The sequence below is a fragment of the Thunnus thynnus genome, chromosome 6 (assembly GCF_963924715.1).
Source record: "Thunnus thynnus chromosome 6, fThuThy2.1, whole genome shotgun sequence".
NCBI lineage: Eukaryota > Metazoa > Chordata > Actinopteri > Scombriformes > Scombridae > Thunnus > Thunnus thynnus.
The window spans coordinates 31,924,946-31,942,151 of record NC_089522.1 but is presented as its reverse complement, the minus strand read 5'-3'; the positions used below and the strand labels follow the sequence as shown (position 1 = coordinate 31,942,151).

The window sequence follows — 17,206 nt, the reverse complement described above, 5'->3', positions numbered from 1 at the left end:
ACAGCAAAATTACAGAAATACAGCATGGACACAAGTACAGAACAAGTATCAGCAGCAAAATAACGCTGTGAATGAATAAAACGGTGAGCAGAAATACAAAAAAAAAGGACATTTACACTCAATTCCTATTCAGCACCAATCAGTTTTTATACATAATCAATACTTCTGGCTCTTCCTGTAGTAAACCACAGATATGGGACGCATCTCAGCCGCCATATTGGTCCAATGTTCTAGCAGCTCTGCAGTAGAGAATATTAGACTATTTGTGCTGCGTTTGTTCTAAAGAAAGAAACCAAAACCGAGAAACAAGGAATAATTTACACAAAACTCTGCTGTCACCAACATGTTGAATTTAATATGCTGTTAATCACTATCAGCAATGTTAAGTGGCTTTTAATCTTTGCAGCGGGACTCTCTATTATGTGTTTATGAGTGAAGTGAATTTGTAGTTTCCATTTATTATTATTATTATTTATTGATAGCAAACGTGGATACAATCACATGCACACAGGAGCCAAACAGTGTCCAAACAAACCGATGATCTCCCTCAAAGAATAAACGCTAAACTCACATGAAATTAGGGCTAAATTTATATTGATCGTGTCTCTCAAACACAAACATGCAGCCCATTACTCATTTTCATCACAGCTGATTGATAATATTGTTTTATATATTCTTAATAAAGCTAAGGTAGATAAATAGAGCCAATCTTACGGAGCCTCTAAAGTCAAGTTACGGATCTTTTGCACACAAGATAATTACATTAATTACTATAAATTCATACTGTATATGTAAAACATTTAGCCCTTCATTAATGACTTATAATCATTTATAACTGCAGGACTGAGGACTTATCAGTGACTGTGACTATAAAGCAAATATTTGTAATTTACAAAACCCAAGAACTTATTATAAATCTTCTTTTGGGTGAAGCTGGAAGACAAAATGCAAAACGCTGAGACTGCATTCACACTGTGCACCATCAGGATGTTTAGAGCCAAGCCAGGCCGACCAATCCAAAACCTTAATGATTATGAATCATTAAAAAGGGTAAATGTCTCACACTTTCTGATAAGTCATCAGGTATGCAGTTATAAATGATTATAAGTCATTAAAAAAAGGTTAGTGTTTTGCATTTTCTAAGTCATCAGGTCTGCTGTTATATTAAATAAGTACTTAATGAAAATAATTAAAATCTGCAGTTATAAATGTTAATAAATTGTTAATAAATGGATTGTCATCTGGATGCCCTGCAGCTCTTCCTTGCTTCCCTTATGTGCAAGAGCTGCAAGAATTTCATTGTATGATATTCCAAGGTGTCATGATATGGCCGCTGTGTGCATCTGATATTGGTGGGCTGCATGTAAGGGATGCATATGAATTTATATTAAATTATCCTGTGTGCAAGATAAAAAAGTATCACCATTCTGGACTTTAGAGGCTTCGTACAACAGGTGCGTAATCGCTGGGTGGGACAATTTATGAAACATGGAAATTTGTCCCCACCAATATATGTAATTGACACAACATCAGACTCCCCAAGAAGCTGAAAGCAAGCTAATTTACTCCCTCGATATTCAGTGTTAAACTGCCTCCAAAATGCACTGGATGTGTATCATTCACAGTCTCAGCAACAGTGAAGCAGCTGTGAGCGCAGTGTCAAAGCTTTGGGTCCATCCTGTAGGTCCTGAGGGCCGCGACTGCTTCAGCCCCGCATATTTCTGGACCTCAAAACTGGTAATTTAATGTAACAGAGCAGAACTTAATGTGGAGCATTGGAGGGAGGGGGGAGAAATATGGTGCTGCATATAACCAGACACATACAGGCCATAGATGTATTACAGGCAGAACAAGTTTTTTTACAGTGAGCGGAGCAGTTTCCAGTATTTCAAACTTTTCTCCACATTTCAGCACAGAGATTGGTCCTTAATGAAAACTGCAGAGAGCACAAAAGCCTCATTTTGCGTGGCTTCAGTCTGCAGAGACGTGCACACACAATCATAAACCAACTTCCATGTATTTTAACATAATCCACTGAAATGTCCATCAAAATACAGCTATTAATGTGACTTAGGCAGGTCTGAAACATGTTAGATTAATGTCTGAATCTTATGATAAAGTTGTTGGCTGTGTGTCAGATTCTTTCCTTTGACTTGATTAAATACCTGCAGCGTCACACTGCAGCAGAAACAATAAGTACATCTTTAGATTTAGAGTGATTTACGCACATTTACACACGTGGCACAGCAGCGGTAATTTCATTAGAACTGGATTGGTTAGGATCCGACGGTAATTAATGCTCTGTGCTCTGCTACACATATACACAGGTCAGCTGTTGCACACAGATTACAGATTTATATGGTGGAATTGTTTGTTATAAATCAGCCTTTATGGATGAATCTTCAGCCTCATCAGAGCTGTTTTTATTTTAAGTAAAAGTCCAAGATAAGCCCACCACTCCATACCTACTTGGTCCCCCCCAACAACGTCTGACTGAAGATTTCACCCTTGCCATTTAATCTAAATTAGTGATGTCAGCAACATTAAACATCTCCAGCAAGTCTGTAAACATCAACATCTCACAGATTCATGCTGTTTATTCAGCACTGAGAGACTGTTCATAAACTGTGTGGGTGGCGGGCGGGTTTCCCAGCTAGCAGTGAAGGGTAGTTGGTTGATTGATTAATTGATTGATTGGTTTCAGGTGCCTACAGCAGGATGAAAACCCTCCACTGAATGTCACGTCAGTATGACATCATCAGGCACCACCCTCGCCTCCCTCCCCCTCCTCTTTCATCATCATCAACACCAGGACTCGCTCTGGATTGGAGGAGCACCCTGTCAGTCATCCCTGTGGCCCCGCCTCCTGCTGTTCCTCTGGCTGGGGATTGGTGGACAGGTGTTCCAGGTGAGTGCGTCCCACCAGCACTTCCACCCCCACTCCATAAAGATCCCCGGTGACATCACGCTAGGTGGCCTGTTCCCCATCCACTCCCGCGGGCCCCACGGTCTGCCCTGCGGAGAGCTGAAAAAGGAGAAGGGTATCCACCGCATGGAGGCCATGTTGTACGCTCTGGACCAGATCAACAGCGACCCTGAGCTGCTGCCCAACATCACACTGGGCGCTCGCATCCTGGACACCTGCTCCAGAGACACCTACGCTCTGGAGCAGTCGCTCACCTTCGTCCAGGCCCTCATCCAGAAAGACATTTCGGACATCCGCTGCTCCAACGGAGAGCCGCCCATCATCCGCAAACCTGAGCGCGTGGTAGGAGTGATCGGAGCCTCGGCCAGCTCCGTGTCCATCATGGTGGCCAACATCCTGCGACTGTTCGAGGTAAAAACTGATAAAACCTATTTAAACTCATCAATATACTGGGTAAAATACAGATAATATACATTAATATACAGATAATACACAGCTACAGCAGTACAAACAGCTCCGTGTCCATCATGGTGGCCAACATCCTGCGACTGTTCGAGGTAAACTCATCAATATACCTGTGAATATATCTAATGCCATAGACCTCCATTGTTGTCCAGAAACTATTAAAAACATGTCAGTGAGGCACATGACATGTTCCTTCATTATGAAGAGTTTGGTCACATTAGTTTGTTCAGAAACAGTGGTGGACTCAGGCTGTCTGAGGGTCAGAGGCTAAAACATACCCAAAACATTCATTGGGCCTCCATCAGCAGAGAACAACGATGCATGTTTAGTAAAAAGGCTAAATCCTCAATTAAGATTAATATGTTATAGGGTGACTCAGATTATACAGAAACAACACCTCTGTGTTAAAAAGGATTTACTTTTTGGCAGACATCTCTGTAATACAATTTACAGGGAATGGGTAACATTTTAAATGTTTATTTCTCAAACACATCTGTTGTAAAAACATGGAACTATTAAAATTTTGAGAATTAGCTGTTGGAGCAGTCTTGTCAGGGAAGCAAGAAACAAGAATAGTGAAATAAAAGGAGAATTCTTTTGGCTATGAGTTTGTAAATGTTAATGACCTTGTTACGGTCAGTTGGGACGTCTCAATGCACAACAGCGGAAGATCAGGAAGCGTCTGTTTCTAAGCTGGGTCTTGATCAGCTTCAATTTGGAGAATGATCACTCGACTGATGCAGCTGTCACTGGCAGTGTAGCATATATTTTGAAGCGTTTTGTCGGCTTTGGGAAGACCGTGTCCACATCAGTTTCTTTAAGGCACGCAAGCGTTACTGGGACATTGCTGATAGGGAGAGCAGAGGAAGAGTGGAACATCTTAAATGCAGAGACAATACTGTCTTCCTCCATATCATAGACTTGGCAAACAGCCAAGTCTATGATGGGCAGATCTGTCATTTGTCATGCCTTTCCTGTTACTTGCGGTGGTAAAGGCATTGACATACAGCACTAGAACTGCACCAGTAGGACATGTTTTTACCTCGATTAAGGAAGTTGTTTCCATTCCTCAACCTTTGTTTGTCTGTTAGCAGTTTTGTCTTCCAGATTTCATGACAGGATACATTTTTAAAACTTTTTAACATGCCTAAGCAGAGGTTTAAGTTCAACTTTGCATCCCTCTACCACCAGAGTCCACCAGTGTTTAGAAACATCTCCAAAGACTAATAACAGTAATAAGATTGTAAGTCTCAGGAGAGAGAGAGGAACCACAGCCTGTTGACTTTATACTGAAGTTCTCTGAGAAATTTATAATGTAGAACAAAGTCAAGAGCTGGTGATATGTAGCACAACAAGCTAGCGTCCCTGTACATGTGTTGCGTCGGCCTTACAAGGAACTTCTCTCTTGGGATTTACAATCTTATTGCTGTTTTAGTCTTTGGAGACGTTTCTAAACCATCTACGGTAATCACTCTCTTCAGGGAAGAAGGAACATGTCACCAAGTGCAGCGGTGTGGCTCATGGATGTGTTTTTAATAGTTTTTGGACAACAACGGAGGTCTACGGCACAGAGGAATCAGATATATCAGGCTTTGGATTCACGCACAATACTTATTAGTAGATCAGTTTATTGTTCGTTTGGCTCTGCACATGAAAAATATAGAAAATCACCAGATTTATTCTTTAAACCCAGTTTAACCAAACAGATGCTTCGGTTTACTTCTTCTAAATCAGATCGCAGGTTTCTTCTGATCAGTGGATCAGAGGAGGATCCCAAACAGCAGCTGATTCATAAGTCATACGTCATTTTAAGTATATTATTTGTCTTTATGTTGCTGTGAAAAAATCCTTTGAATTCAGCCTCAGAAAAAAACTTACTGAGCGAGAGCCTGACAGCCTGAACTCTGGGCAGACAGACAGACAGACAGACAGACAGACAGGTAAACAGACAGTCTGGACGGTGGATTAATGTTAGAAACAGACAGTTTTCGTCTGGATGACTGCTGTTCTCTAATGAAAGCTTTTAATGAGGGTATGTGTGTGTGTGTGTGTGTGTGTGTGTGTGTGTGTTCAGTTCAGTTCAGCAGACTATTAGATTATTATAACTGCAGTTTGTTAAAATCATCAAACTAAAACGCACAGATGCATCATGGGAATATTTGACTAATAACTGATAACCGATCAATACCAAACCTTGATTGATAAATCCAGTGTTTCTTAGGGGTTCAAGTCAGAGCGGTGCGACTCTGACAAACTGACTGTCTGACAGAAACACAACATGTGATCAATGTGCAGATGTGTTGAAGAGTTACATAGCCTACATGTCACATGTCACATACAGGAAGTGGAGGGAGTGAGAGCAGACAGCAGAACAGCAGCGAGGACAAAGAATAATGTTTCAGTGAAACGCCTGTTCAGACATATAACATGAGACGATAACATGCAGAGCTACAACGATCAGTCGATTTGAGTCATTTTTAGACCAAATTCTCTGATTGTGGCTTCTTAAACACACAATATGTAATTTCAGCCGCTAGGGGTCTCAATCAAAACAATAACAAAAGATGGAGTGTGATGACGGTAGCAAGGGTAGCAAGGGATCATGGGAGTTGTTGTCTTTGTTGTTAAATAACCAGCTTTACCGGGATAGGATTACTCCAGTGTTCATCATTCAGTTTTTACTTGAAGAGGTCTCCTCTTCTCCAGAACAAACGCACACAAACCAGATTACAGGTAAAAACACTGCATAAAGTTGTTTCACCTAAAAAATCAGTGTTTCTCCGACGATGTACGGCGACCACCGGACTTCCTGGAGGGGCTGTTAGCCGAGCTGCTGCTAACGTTTGCCCAGTTTATTTCTCTGATAACTTAAGATCCAGACGTCCAATAACTAAAATCCTTCATCCAGCTAAAAAATATAGTTAAAAACGACCTAAATTTATCATGAAAATGTGGCTTTAAACTGAATAAAAGTCAATTTATAGCAGTTTGTGTGGAACAACCACAACACCGATGTATTATCTTGTATGTGTGTAAGTTACTCTTTGGTAGACGCCATTGTAGCGGACAAACACAGCGCCGCCGTATGCATCTTGTGCGTGTTTACTCTTTGGTAGAGGAGGTATGACGCCATTGACATGTGACCAAATGAGACAGTCCGTTACTTTGATTAAATTACAGATTTCTCTGGGTTTGAAAATTGTTGGAAACATTTGGGATAATGTAAGTACACAACTCAACAACATATATAACATAGGTCTAGTTGTTTTTAGACATTTTAATGTGGAATAATTACATATTATACCTTTAAATGTGAAAATTTTCTGTTTTTTTTAGTCCTCTATGACAGTAAACATGACATTTTTCACCATTTTCTGACATTTTTTAGACCAGACGACTAATCGATTAATCAAGAAAATAATCAACAGATTAATCGATAATGAATATAATCATTAGTTGCAACTCTAATAATATGACTTCCTGTCTGGCTGAACTACAGCAGGATGTCAGAGAATTACTATAGAATTCATTAATTGTTAATAATTATGTGCAGTTTTGTTTAAAATCAAACTTGATTGATGGTGAGAAATCTCAGGAGTGAGATATTTTCACAGGAAGTACAGAACATACATGTGTGAACAGCAACAGTCAGTGTATATGAACAGAATATAGAAGAAGAAGCAGCTTCAGCAGCATCTTGGTTCATTATGTTAGTGAGTCATCAGCTGATCACCAATCAGAGATCGTTTGGTAAAGACGCCTTAAAGGACAGGTTTCAAATCTGTATTAAAACAACAGTCAGGAGTCCAAATGAACATTAAACATGTTTTTCTTGTTCTAATTATCCCTCCTGTTCATACTGACCATTAGAAGATCCCTTCATAATACACTTAAGCCCCTTTCACACATGCAGTAGATCCCTAAAATGTTCAGGAACATTTCCTGTATGGGATCATGTGTGAATGGAAGCAGGAATCGATGTTCAGGGAAATCTGTACCATTCCCCACCTCAAGACCTACTAACATTTCAGAGAAAATGCCGGTTTGACTGTGTTGTGAATGAAAGCAGTAACACTGCAGAGACAAGCACATAAAGGGTTACATCTGTCTGATGAAAGATGCTTTCACGTGCAGCGAGCGAACCGATCACATGTCTCCACTGAATAGAGGAGACATTGCTATTTTTTGAATGTTTAAATATTCCAAATAAAATGTTCACACTCTTTTGTAAATATTTATTCACGTCACTTCGACGGTTTTGCTTTCATAAAGCCATACTGATTATTCAAAGCTCCGTCAGACGCTGATTATTCAAAATCTTGAATCTGACGGAGCTTTGAATAATCGATTATGTTTATTTGGGGAACAACTGAGTGCTCTGTTTATGAGAAAAACTGCATTTATGTCATATGTTGTCACATCTACTGATTAACACTCCAGCATCACAGGCAGAACTGAACTCATAGATTTTCCCTCCTTTTTTTAGTATGTATATATATAAGGTGACTCCAACGACTCATAACTCCACAGAGGTTAAATACCTGGGACTCCCCACCAGTCAGTTAGAACTGAAGACACGAAATGTCTTCAATCCAGTTGCCCTTGATTCAACCGTCCTTGGATAACCGTGACCTGGATGACTGAGAACCTTCACAGAAACTGATCTGAATTTATTGGTCATTATTGTCATAAAACTACAGATTGAGTCCAACATAAGACACAAAGACATGACATGAAATACATTTTTATGTCACATAAAGAAGGTGTGAAGTCGACCAACAGAACAGTTTCCTCCACAGACTGAAGCCTCAGAGTCCTTCAGTGGTGGAAGAACTAATCAGATCCTTTACTTGAGTAAAAGTACCAATACAGCAATGTAAAAATACTCTACTATGGTTAAGTATCGCAGTAAAAGTACATAAGTATTATGAGCTTGATGTAGTTAAAGTATTGCAGTAAAAGTACATAAGTATTATGAGCTTGATGTAGTTAAAGTATTGCAGTAAAAGTAGTAGTTTGGTCCCTCTGACTGATATATTATTATATATGACATCATTAGATTATTAATAGTGAAGCATCAGTGTTAGAGCAGCATGTTACTGTTGTAGCTGCTGGAGGTGGAGCTAGTTTACACTACTTTATATACAGTTAGCTAGTTTAGTCCAGTGGTTCCCAACCTAGGGGTCGGGGCCCCTCCAAATGGTCAGCAGATAAATCTGAGGGGTCGTGAGATGATTAATGGGAGAGGAAAGAAGAAAAAACAAAGTTCTGATACACAAATCTGTTTTCAGTTTTTGGACTTTTTCTCTAATCTTTGATTTTTGCTGAAATATTGGATCATTTGAACATTTATTGAAATGAAAGCATGTGAGAAGTTTAGAGGGAAAAATCACTATTTGGTGGAGCTGTTAACAACTCATAGACATGTGAAATGTGACCCCGACTACACACTGCTTTTTGTAAGACGTCAAAAGACCAAAAAGGTTGGAAACTACTCAGATTTATCTGGTGACCTTTTGGAGGGACCCGAACTCTAGGTTGGGAACATCTGAGGGATGAAATTAGTACTTTTACTTTAATACTTTAAGTACATTTTGCTGCTAATACTTACTACTTTTACTTGCAATGGAGTATTTTTACTTTGCTGTATTGGTACTTTTACTGAAGTAAAGGATCTGAATACTTCATCCATCATTGTAAACGTGTGCCTGCATGTTTTCACAGTGTGTCAGCTGTTTAATTGTTCCTTCTTGTTTAATTCTCACTGGATTGAAGATGAATTATTTCATAAATCTGTAACGTCAGATAACATCACTGAATGAAGATGCTTCTTGATGAGGCAACAGGTCAAACAGGAGATGTTATTGGCTGCTGGAGGAGCCTGTTTGACCAATCAGGAGCTACAGTGTTTGATTCCACAGATGCTGCAGCTGCGTCAATAAGACTTTACATTAAAACTGATTTATTCATTCATCACACTTAGTTTTTATTAAAACATTTCTTCATAGAAATTGTTTTCGAAAGTCACTTTTTATTTAGTTTTAGTCCCTCTTTTGTCGTGACAAAAAGTATTTATATATAGTACAGATATTTATTTATTTATCAGTTTTTGTTGATGCTCCTCACAGCTGTCCAATCAGTGTGCACAGTGCGCGTTGCGTGATGGTTACGGACGCGATCAGACGCTGACAGATGAGCAGTTAGTTTGAATCAGCTGGAGGCTGAAACACAAAATCTTGTTTGTTTCGCTCCACTGAAGCGTTTCTCTGTCGGCACGGTAATGATGATGATGATGAAGATGACGGTCATAACGAGGTCTGCTTTTAGGAGCTCGTTAATGTGGAGTCCTTCATTAATCTGCACACACACACACACACACACATGCACACGCACACACACACACACACACACACAGGGTTAATGTGATTGTTTTTGGGTTTATTGAAGCTCTGACACACATTCTGCTGTTACACAACCCTAATCCTCTCACTGTGTGTGTGTGTGTGTGTTTGTGTGTTAAGAGTATGACCAATCGGCTGTATGTTTGTCAGATTCTTTGACTGTAGTTTGATTTAAATGAACTCAGGTGTGTTTACCAGGTGAGTTAGGTTTGTTCAGGCTGCTGAAGTCTGAGTTTGTGTTTTAATGAACTCTAGAAATGAGGTTTATATTCTACTAAACGGCAGCAGTAAACTGCTGTAAACATAATGCTGCCTGAATTATGTTTTCTCTCCACACAATGAGAAAATTCTGTTAATTAATTTGTAAAGGTATTTAAGCAGTGGGCTTATTGGCCACGACACAGAGCATAATTCACGTATCAAGCAAGGAAGGAAGGAGGTAGAAGACGCCACAGCAACACTGCTGGATTTCATTGAGAAGATGCATGTAAACTTAAGCTTTGTTGATTTCCTGTCAGCTTTTAACTGCATGCAGCCCCATATTCTAGCTTGCAGGCTTTCTGAAATATCTGGCATTGACTTTGGTTGTGTTTGGCTGGTCGACTTTCTGACAGTGAGTCACAGAGAACTTGTGTTAATGACACTTTGTCTGAGAGGCTGACGTGTTCTGCAGCATCACCTCAGAGGTGCGTTTTGTTGCTCTTGTTATTTGTGCTGCAATGAATCCCAGAGTATGTTTGAGTCAAGGTTCATAATCAGGTTAGCTGATGTTTCAGTGACCGTCAGCCTCCTGATGGACCATGAGGTGGGCTGGGACAGTTTCATCAAATGGTCTGATGACTCATACTTGCAACTCAGTGTCTCTAAGACAAAAGAGACACTTATCGACTTTCGCTGAAACCCTCCTGTCACGGCATGTGCTTTTGTCAATAAGTGGAGACAGTAAGCCGATACAGGTACTGGATGCCAAAACTGACTCCATCTGCAAAACGGCCAATCAGAGACTGTTTTTCTTGAGGGGTTTTAATATTCAAAGATCCCTCTTGAAAATGTTTTATTCATATTTTATTGAGTCAGTTTTAACTTTTGCAGCGATTTGTTGGTTTGGAAACCTCAGCATGGTTAAGAGGAATAGGCTGTGAAAGATTGTTTTTTCTTTGCCAAAAGACCATTGGCACCAACTTGAATGATCTGGGCCATGTTTATCTAGTTAGAGCCACTCAGAGGGCAAAGGCCATCCTGGCGGACCTTCAACATCGTCTTCATGAAGAGTCTCCACTCCTGCCTTCCCTGGGAGGGTCAAATCAAAGAGATATCTGAAATCATTTGTTCTCTCAGCTGTTGGCTTCTTAAACAAGCTGTAGGTCTAGTAGTTATTACACACACACTTTAACAAAGGACTGATGGGCTCTTAGTCCTTGTAACTTTATTATAATGACATCTACTGTATGTTTATTGTATATATTTATGTCTTTCTGTTTATTTTTATGATGTGTATTGGTTGTGTTGACTACTGATTGCAAACCAAATTGCCCCTAATGGACGATAAAGACCATCCAGTCCAATCTAGTAAAATGTTCATTGATGTGTTTCATTAGTTCTAATCTTTCAGTCTAATATCAGCTGGTCGTAACTTCAACATTATGAAACAGTTTTAATGTTGAGTTTAGACGCTGGCGGCACTCAGTTAAGATTAGAGAAAGATTATGGTCTCCGTTTGATACAGAAAAAGTCTGCAGCGACTTGAAGCACGAGACACGACATGTTTATTAACATTTAAGTGAAACCACCATCTTTCACTAATATTAAAGGATAATTCTGGTGATTTTCTGTGATTTTCTTATCGTCAACAAATCTCATGCGTCCTCACTCATACGCCGCGGCCTCTTCCTGACACGGAAATGTCTTCCGGAGAGTGAAAACTCGACACAGTTATTCGTCTTTGGAGCCGTTTCTAAACAAACTAACGTGACCAAACTCTTCATGATGAAGGAACATGTCACCCAGTGCAGTGGTGTGGCTCACTGATGTGTTTTTAATAGTTTTTGAACAACAACGGAGGAATAAGATATATCAGACTTTGGATACACACATGATACTTGTTAGTAGATCAGTTCATTGTTGGTTTGGATCCAAACATGAGATTTGTTGACAATAAGAAAAATATGGAAAATTGCCAGACTGATCCTTTAAAGGGTTCATTTTGTGCTTTTAGTGATTTTCTGTCATTTATATCCTGTTCTGATGTCGGAAAATCCAAAACTTGAGGTGAACATATGTGAAACACTTCCTGTAAGACAAAACTCAGGTTTCAGCTGCCCCGAAAACTTCCTTTGCAATGTTTTTTTTAACTTTTCCGACAAGATGAGAGCTGTGTCTCAAATCACATACTTCTGTTAGTACACTGTTTACACTATATATTACTGGTGTAGTGCGCGAATTTTGACAGGGTAGTGTCGTCTCAAATCAAACACGGCCGTTGTGTGCTTACCGGAAATGACGTTCGCAAGTTAGCATTAGCTAGCGTTAGCATTAGCTAGCGTTAGCATTAGCTAGAGTTAGCATTCACGGTATTGTTCGCGCTACCAAATCATTACAGACTGCTAAATTAACCCAAAAAACATACTGATGGCTTATATCCAACAACAGTATAGTGGTGCTTACTGCTAAAAAACACATGTATAACTTACATTTGTATAATGTGGCGATGTTCACCGTAGTTACAACGTACCCGGCCGCCATTTCCAGTTTGAAAAGTGGTCCCTCTCCTTCCGCTACGTAGCAAAGATGGCGACCATTGAGGGCGAGAGGTGTCCATAGTTCCACATTCAACTTTTTGACAGTTTTGAGTGTATTTTCCCATACGTCTCAGTGTGAACACACTTATGCACTCAAAATGTTACGTGTAAGTACACAAGTGAAGCGATTTAAGACACAGCAGAGGTCAGCTTGTCTGGAAAGTACAAAAGCCGCCACCATCCACCCCGAACCTCCTCCCTGTGACTTCAGTGCGATATATTAATGAAGTTTGCCTGTGAACGTAATCCAGGAAGAGATTATGTAATTCGGAAAAGAAATTTAGTCAAATATAAAGGTAACTTTTGTGAGGATAAGACACCAGCGATGGAAATGAGACATTCAAGACAAACAAGAAGCTCCCGCAATGCACGTCTAGAAGCTGATTGGTTGGTTGGAAACAGAGTTAAAAATCTGAATGTTCTACAAGTTGTGCGTACAAAAGGAAAGGACGTCTCTGAGACCTTCATACATGCAATCATGTAGAAAGATCATAATAGAAATCCACAGAGGAGATTGTTCAGTGTTTCTGCATGTGTAGATATTATTGAAGGACGGCACAATGAATGCAGAAGGTTTTATTGATTTTCTGCATGTTTGAGATGTAGTTTGAAGGCGTCTCAAACATCAGGGATCAGCTGTCTTCTGATCGATCTGCAGCAGATTCTCTGGTGTTTTATCTTCAGCTTATTCTTCTGTTGTCATGTTGTGTATGTTGTCAACATAAAACTGTAAAGTCTCATTCTGAACACCAGTTGCTAATAAACACTGATTATTGATTACTGATGTCTCTCTCAGATCCCTCAGGTGAGCTACGCGTCCACGGCTCCAGAGCTGAGCGATAATAACCGCTATGACTTCTTCTCTCGGGTGGTTCCTCCGGACTCGTACCAGGCTCAGGCCATGCTGGACATCGTCAAAGCTCTGGGCTGGAACTACGTGTCCACGCTGGCCTCGGAGGGAAACTACGGAGAGAGCGGAGTGGACGCCTTCATGCAGATCTCCAGAGAGGCTGGTACCATGTTTTATTTTTTTTCTACTTTTTCTTACTGGCCTGAGGGTTTCCTTTTTAACCCTCTGGAGTCCAGATTCAATTTGATTAGTTTATACTTATTATTTATCTGCCACCTTTTCAAACTGTCCTCAGCCGACATGCACAGTCTCCTCTATCTCAGCACAAACTCAGCTATGAGTCAAACTTTTCATTTTGTCTATTTAACAAAGTATCAAACTGCCAGAAACCCAAATTACAAGAAAAATGACACTGATCAACAGTCAGACTGATGTTGGAAGATGTGAACCAGTCTGTCTCTCAGTAGACCTGTCTGTCTCTCAGTAGATCAGTCTGTCTCTCAGTAGATCTGTCTGTCTCTTAGTAGACCCGTCTGTCTCTCAGTAGACCCATCTGTCTCTCAGTAGACCTGTCTGTCTTTCAGTAGACCTGTCTGTCTCTCAGTAGATCAGTCTGTCTCTCAGTAGACCCGTCTGTCTCTCAGTAGACCTGTCTGTCTTTCAGTAGACCTGTCTGTCTCTCAGTAGACCCGTCTGTCTCTCAGTAGACCCGTCTGTCTCTCAGTGGTGTTAGATATGAACCCCTCTGTCTCTCAGTAGACCCGTCTGTCTCTTAGTGGACCCGTCTGTCTCTCAGTAGACCCGTCTGTCTCTCAGTAGACCCGTCTGTCTCTCAGTGGTGTTAGATATGAACCCCTCTGTCTCTCAGTAGACCCGTCTGTCTCTTAGTAGACCCGTCTGTCTCTCAGTAGATCTGTCTGTCTCTCAGTAGACCTGTCTGTCTCTCAGTAGACCCGTCTGTCTCTCAGTAGACCCGTCTGTCTCTCAGTGGTGTTAGATATGAACCCCTCTGTCTCTCAGTAGACCCGTCTGTCTCTTAGTAGACCCGTCTGTCTCTCAGTAGATCTGTCTGTCTCTCAGTAGACCCGTCTGTCTCTCAGTAGACCCGTCTGTCTCTCAGTAGACCTGTCTGTCTCTCAGGTGGGGTGTGTATCGCTCAGTCGGTGAAGATTCCTCGCGAGCCGTCGGACGGAGAGTTTGATAAGATCATCAAACGTCTGATGGAGACGAGTAACGCCAGAGGAGTGATCATCTTTGCCAACGAGGACGACATCAAGTAAACAACATAAACAAACAATCAAACAAACAAATAAACAATCAAGCAAACATCATCAGTCTGATCCAGGTTTTAGAATCCTGACTCCACTCTGACTCTGCCCCTCTATTCCTGGTAGGCGGGTCCTCGAGGCGGCGGAACGCGCTAACCTGACGGGTCACTTCCTGTTTGTGGGGTCGGACAGCTGGGGAGCAAAGAGTTCACCAATTGCAGATCTGGAGGACGTCGCCGAGGGAGCCGTCACCATCCTGCCCAAACGGGCGTGCATCGAAGGTAACAACAGGAAGTAACAACCTGACAGAGTGTGTGTTTATGTGTGTATAACTGCGTGTGTGTGTGTTTCAGGTTTCGATCAGTACTTCATGTCTCGTTCTCTGGAGAACAACCGCAGGAACATCTGGTTCGCTGAGTTCTGGGAGGATGACTTCAGATGTAAACTGACTCGACCTGGAATCAAACTGGACCCCGACAAGAAAAAATGCACAGGTACGCTCACACCTGAGGGGTCAAAGGAGTCTTTGCGTGAGTGTGATGTCATATGAACGTGCATGTGTGCGTCCCGGCAGGTGAGGAGAGGATCGGTCGGGACTCGTCGTACGAGCAGGAGGGGAAGGTGCAGTTCGTGATCGATGCGGTGTACTCGGTGGCGTACGCGCTGCACAGCATGCACCAGGACCTTTGTCCCGGCAGCCCCGGAGTCTGCAGCAACATGGACCCTGTGGAGGGACGCTCGCTGCTCGACTACATCCGAGCCGTCAACTTCAACGGTGAGTCCGGCTGTCCTCCTCTCTGCTCACAAACATTTATTTATTGATTGGCTTATTTAACGGGGACATTAATAACACAGATGTTAAACAGTCACCGTAAACAAGAAGATAAGATCTAAAATGACACGATTATTGAGATGATTCATAAGCATGCAAAGCAACAATAAAAAGACTATAAAATACCATACAGGACATCATTCAGGCACTAATTAAAACATAGGACACCCCAGCAGGCTCCATCACACCTGGAGAGTCATTAGAGTCACATGTGACAGTGGTTAGTGAGTCTAGGTGTGAATGGGTGTTACACGGTGTTGCAGACCAGCTCCTGTGTTGATTGATGGTTGTTCCATGGTTGGTTGCTATCTTCTCTGTCCAACATGTGTCCACTGCTGTCCTCAGAGTAGTGTCTCCTGTCTTTCAGGTGTAGATAGACCGCTGATGTTAACCTGAGGAGTCTTCAAACATGTTTTACAGTCAGTTTTCTGGCTTCCAGAACAAAGGACACAAAGCGTCCGAGGAGACATTTTCAGATCAGAACAAACTGCAGCAGCTTCGTCCTGTTAGAGATCAAATCCATATTTTATAAAGATGGGAAGCTGCAGCAGCTGGAAGACTGAGAGGATTTAATGTAGAACAGGAGAGCTGCACGCCATGAAACCAGTCTGTCTGTCTGTCTGTCTGACTACCCGTCTCTCTCTCTCTCTCTACATGAATCTTCTTCTCTCTTGTCTCAATATTTAATCATTCAGTAGAGGCGTGTTCATATATAGGATGTTCATGTATTTTGGGAGTTTGGATTTTAATGAACTCCTTCCACTCCGAGTTGTTCCCTCCATGTATGTCTCTGAGCTCCAGGACAAAATCTGGTGGAAAATATTCAGAGAGAAATCTATATATGTAACAGCCGCCCATGTTTGAATAGAACTATGACAGAACATTTACATAACACAGACCTCTGAGAGACAAAAAAGCCTTTACTGTAACAGACGCAGCCAACAAAGTTCCAGATTGACTGTCTCAAAGTGTTTATGTTGGACGGACAATCAGCCTTAGTAGCATGAGACGAGTCATCAACATATTGTGCTCTGTTGCTGTGAGATCTGAGCTCAGTAAGGCTCCTTTTAGGGAGAAAAAAGGATCTTTGGAGACTTTAAGGCTGGATTTTATTAGAGACAAACGTTTGTCAGCGTTACCTGACGCCTCAGGTTCACTTGTGGTTAGAATTGAAAGTTGAGAGGGAGATGGGAGGTTAAAAGAAACCAGCATCGACTGTCACCAGCAGACGAGATGTGAACAGCAGACTGTGGTGTCAAAGTCAGACACTTCTTTGATGCATCCGCTGTAACGTCCTCCACCTCTGTGGTCCGACCTCACAGAGCTGTTTGTCATAACGAACATTGTTTCAAGGCTTCTGCAGAAACAGCTGAGTGGAGTTTAGTCATGTTTTTATTTATTATCAAAGATCCTCAGAGCTGATCTGTACACGAAGTAATCAAGTCTGACCAGGATCACAGACGTGGAGACAGATGGATGGACAGTTATATTACAATATCACAGTGATTAATACTGATCAATGTTCTCTGTGTTCTCTATGGTGATCTATGGCTATATTTGAACCACCTACTACAATATGAAACTTTTAAATTGATTTAATTTGCAGTATGCTAGACCAGGCTTAGCTGGGTTCCCAGTTTGGAAAGTGGAAGTAAACAATCAATAG

At 41.3% G+C, this 17,206-nt stretch overlaps 1 protein-coding gene across 1 annotated transcript in view; it reads left to right on the top strand.

Annotated features, from left to right (window-relative positions):
* Window positions 1-17,206, top strand: part of grm6a (glutamate receptor, metabotropic 6a) — a 30,714-nt gene that overhangs the window by 1,543 nt on the left and 11,965 nt on the right. The window contains exons 2-7 of the mRNA XM_067593408.1: window positions 2,705-3,337; window positions 13,387-13,603; window positions 14,581-14,716; window positions 14,835-14,989; window positions 15,062-15,202; window positions 15,283-15,483. Coding sequence (XP_067449509.1) covers window positions 2,750-3,337; window positions 13,387-13,603; window positions 14,581-14,716; window positions 14,835-14,989; window positions 15,062-15,202; window positions 15,283-15,483 — 1,438 coding nt within the window. The 5' untranslated portion in view covers window positions 2,705-2,749. The remainder of the gene's footprint in view (window positions 1-2,704; window positions 3,338-13,386; window positions 13,604-14,580; window positions 14,717-14,834; window positions 14,990-15,061; window positions 15,203-15,282; window positions 15,484-17,206) is intronic.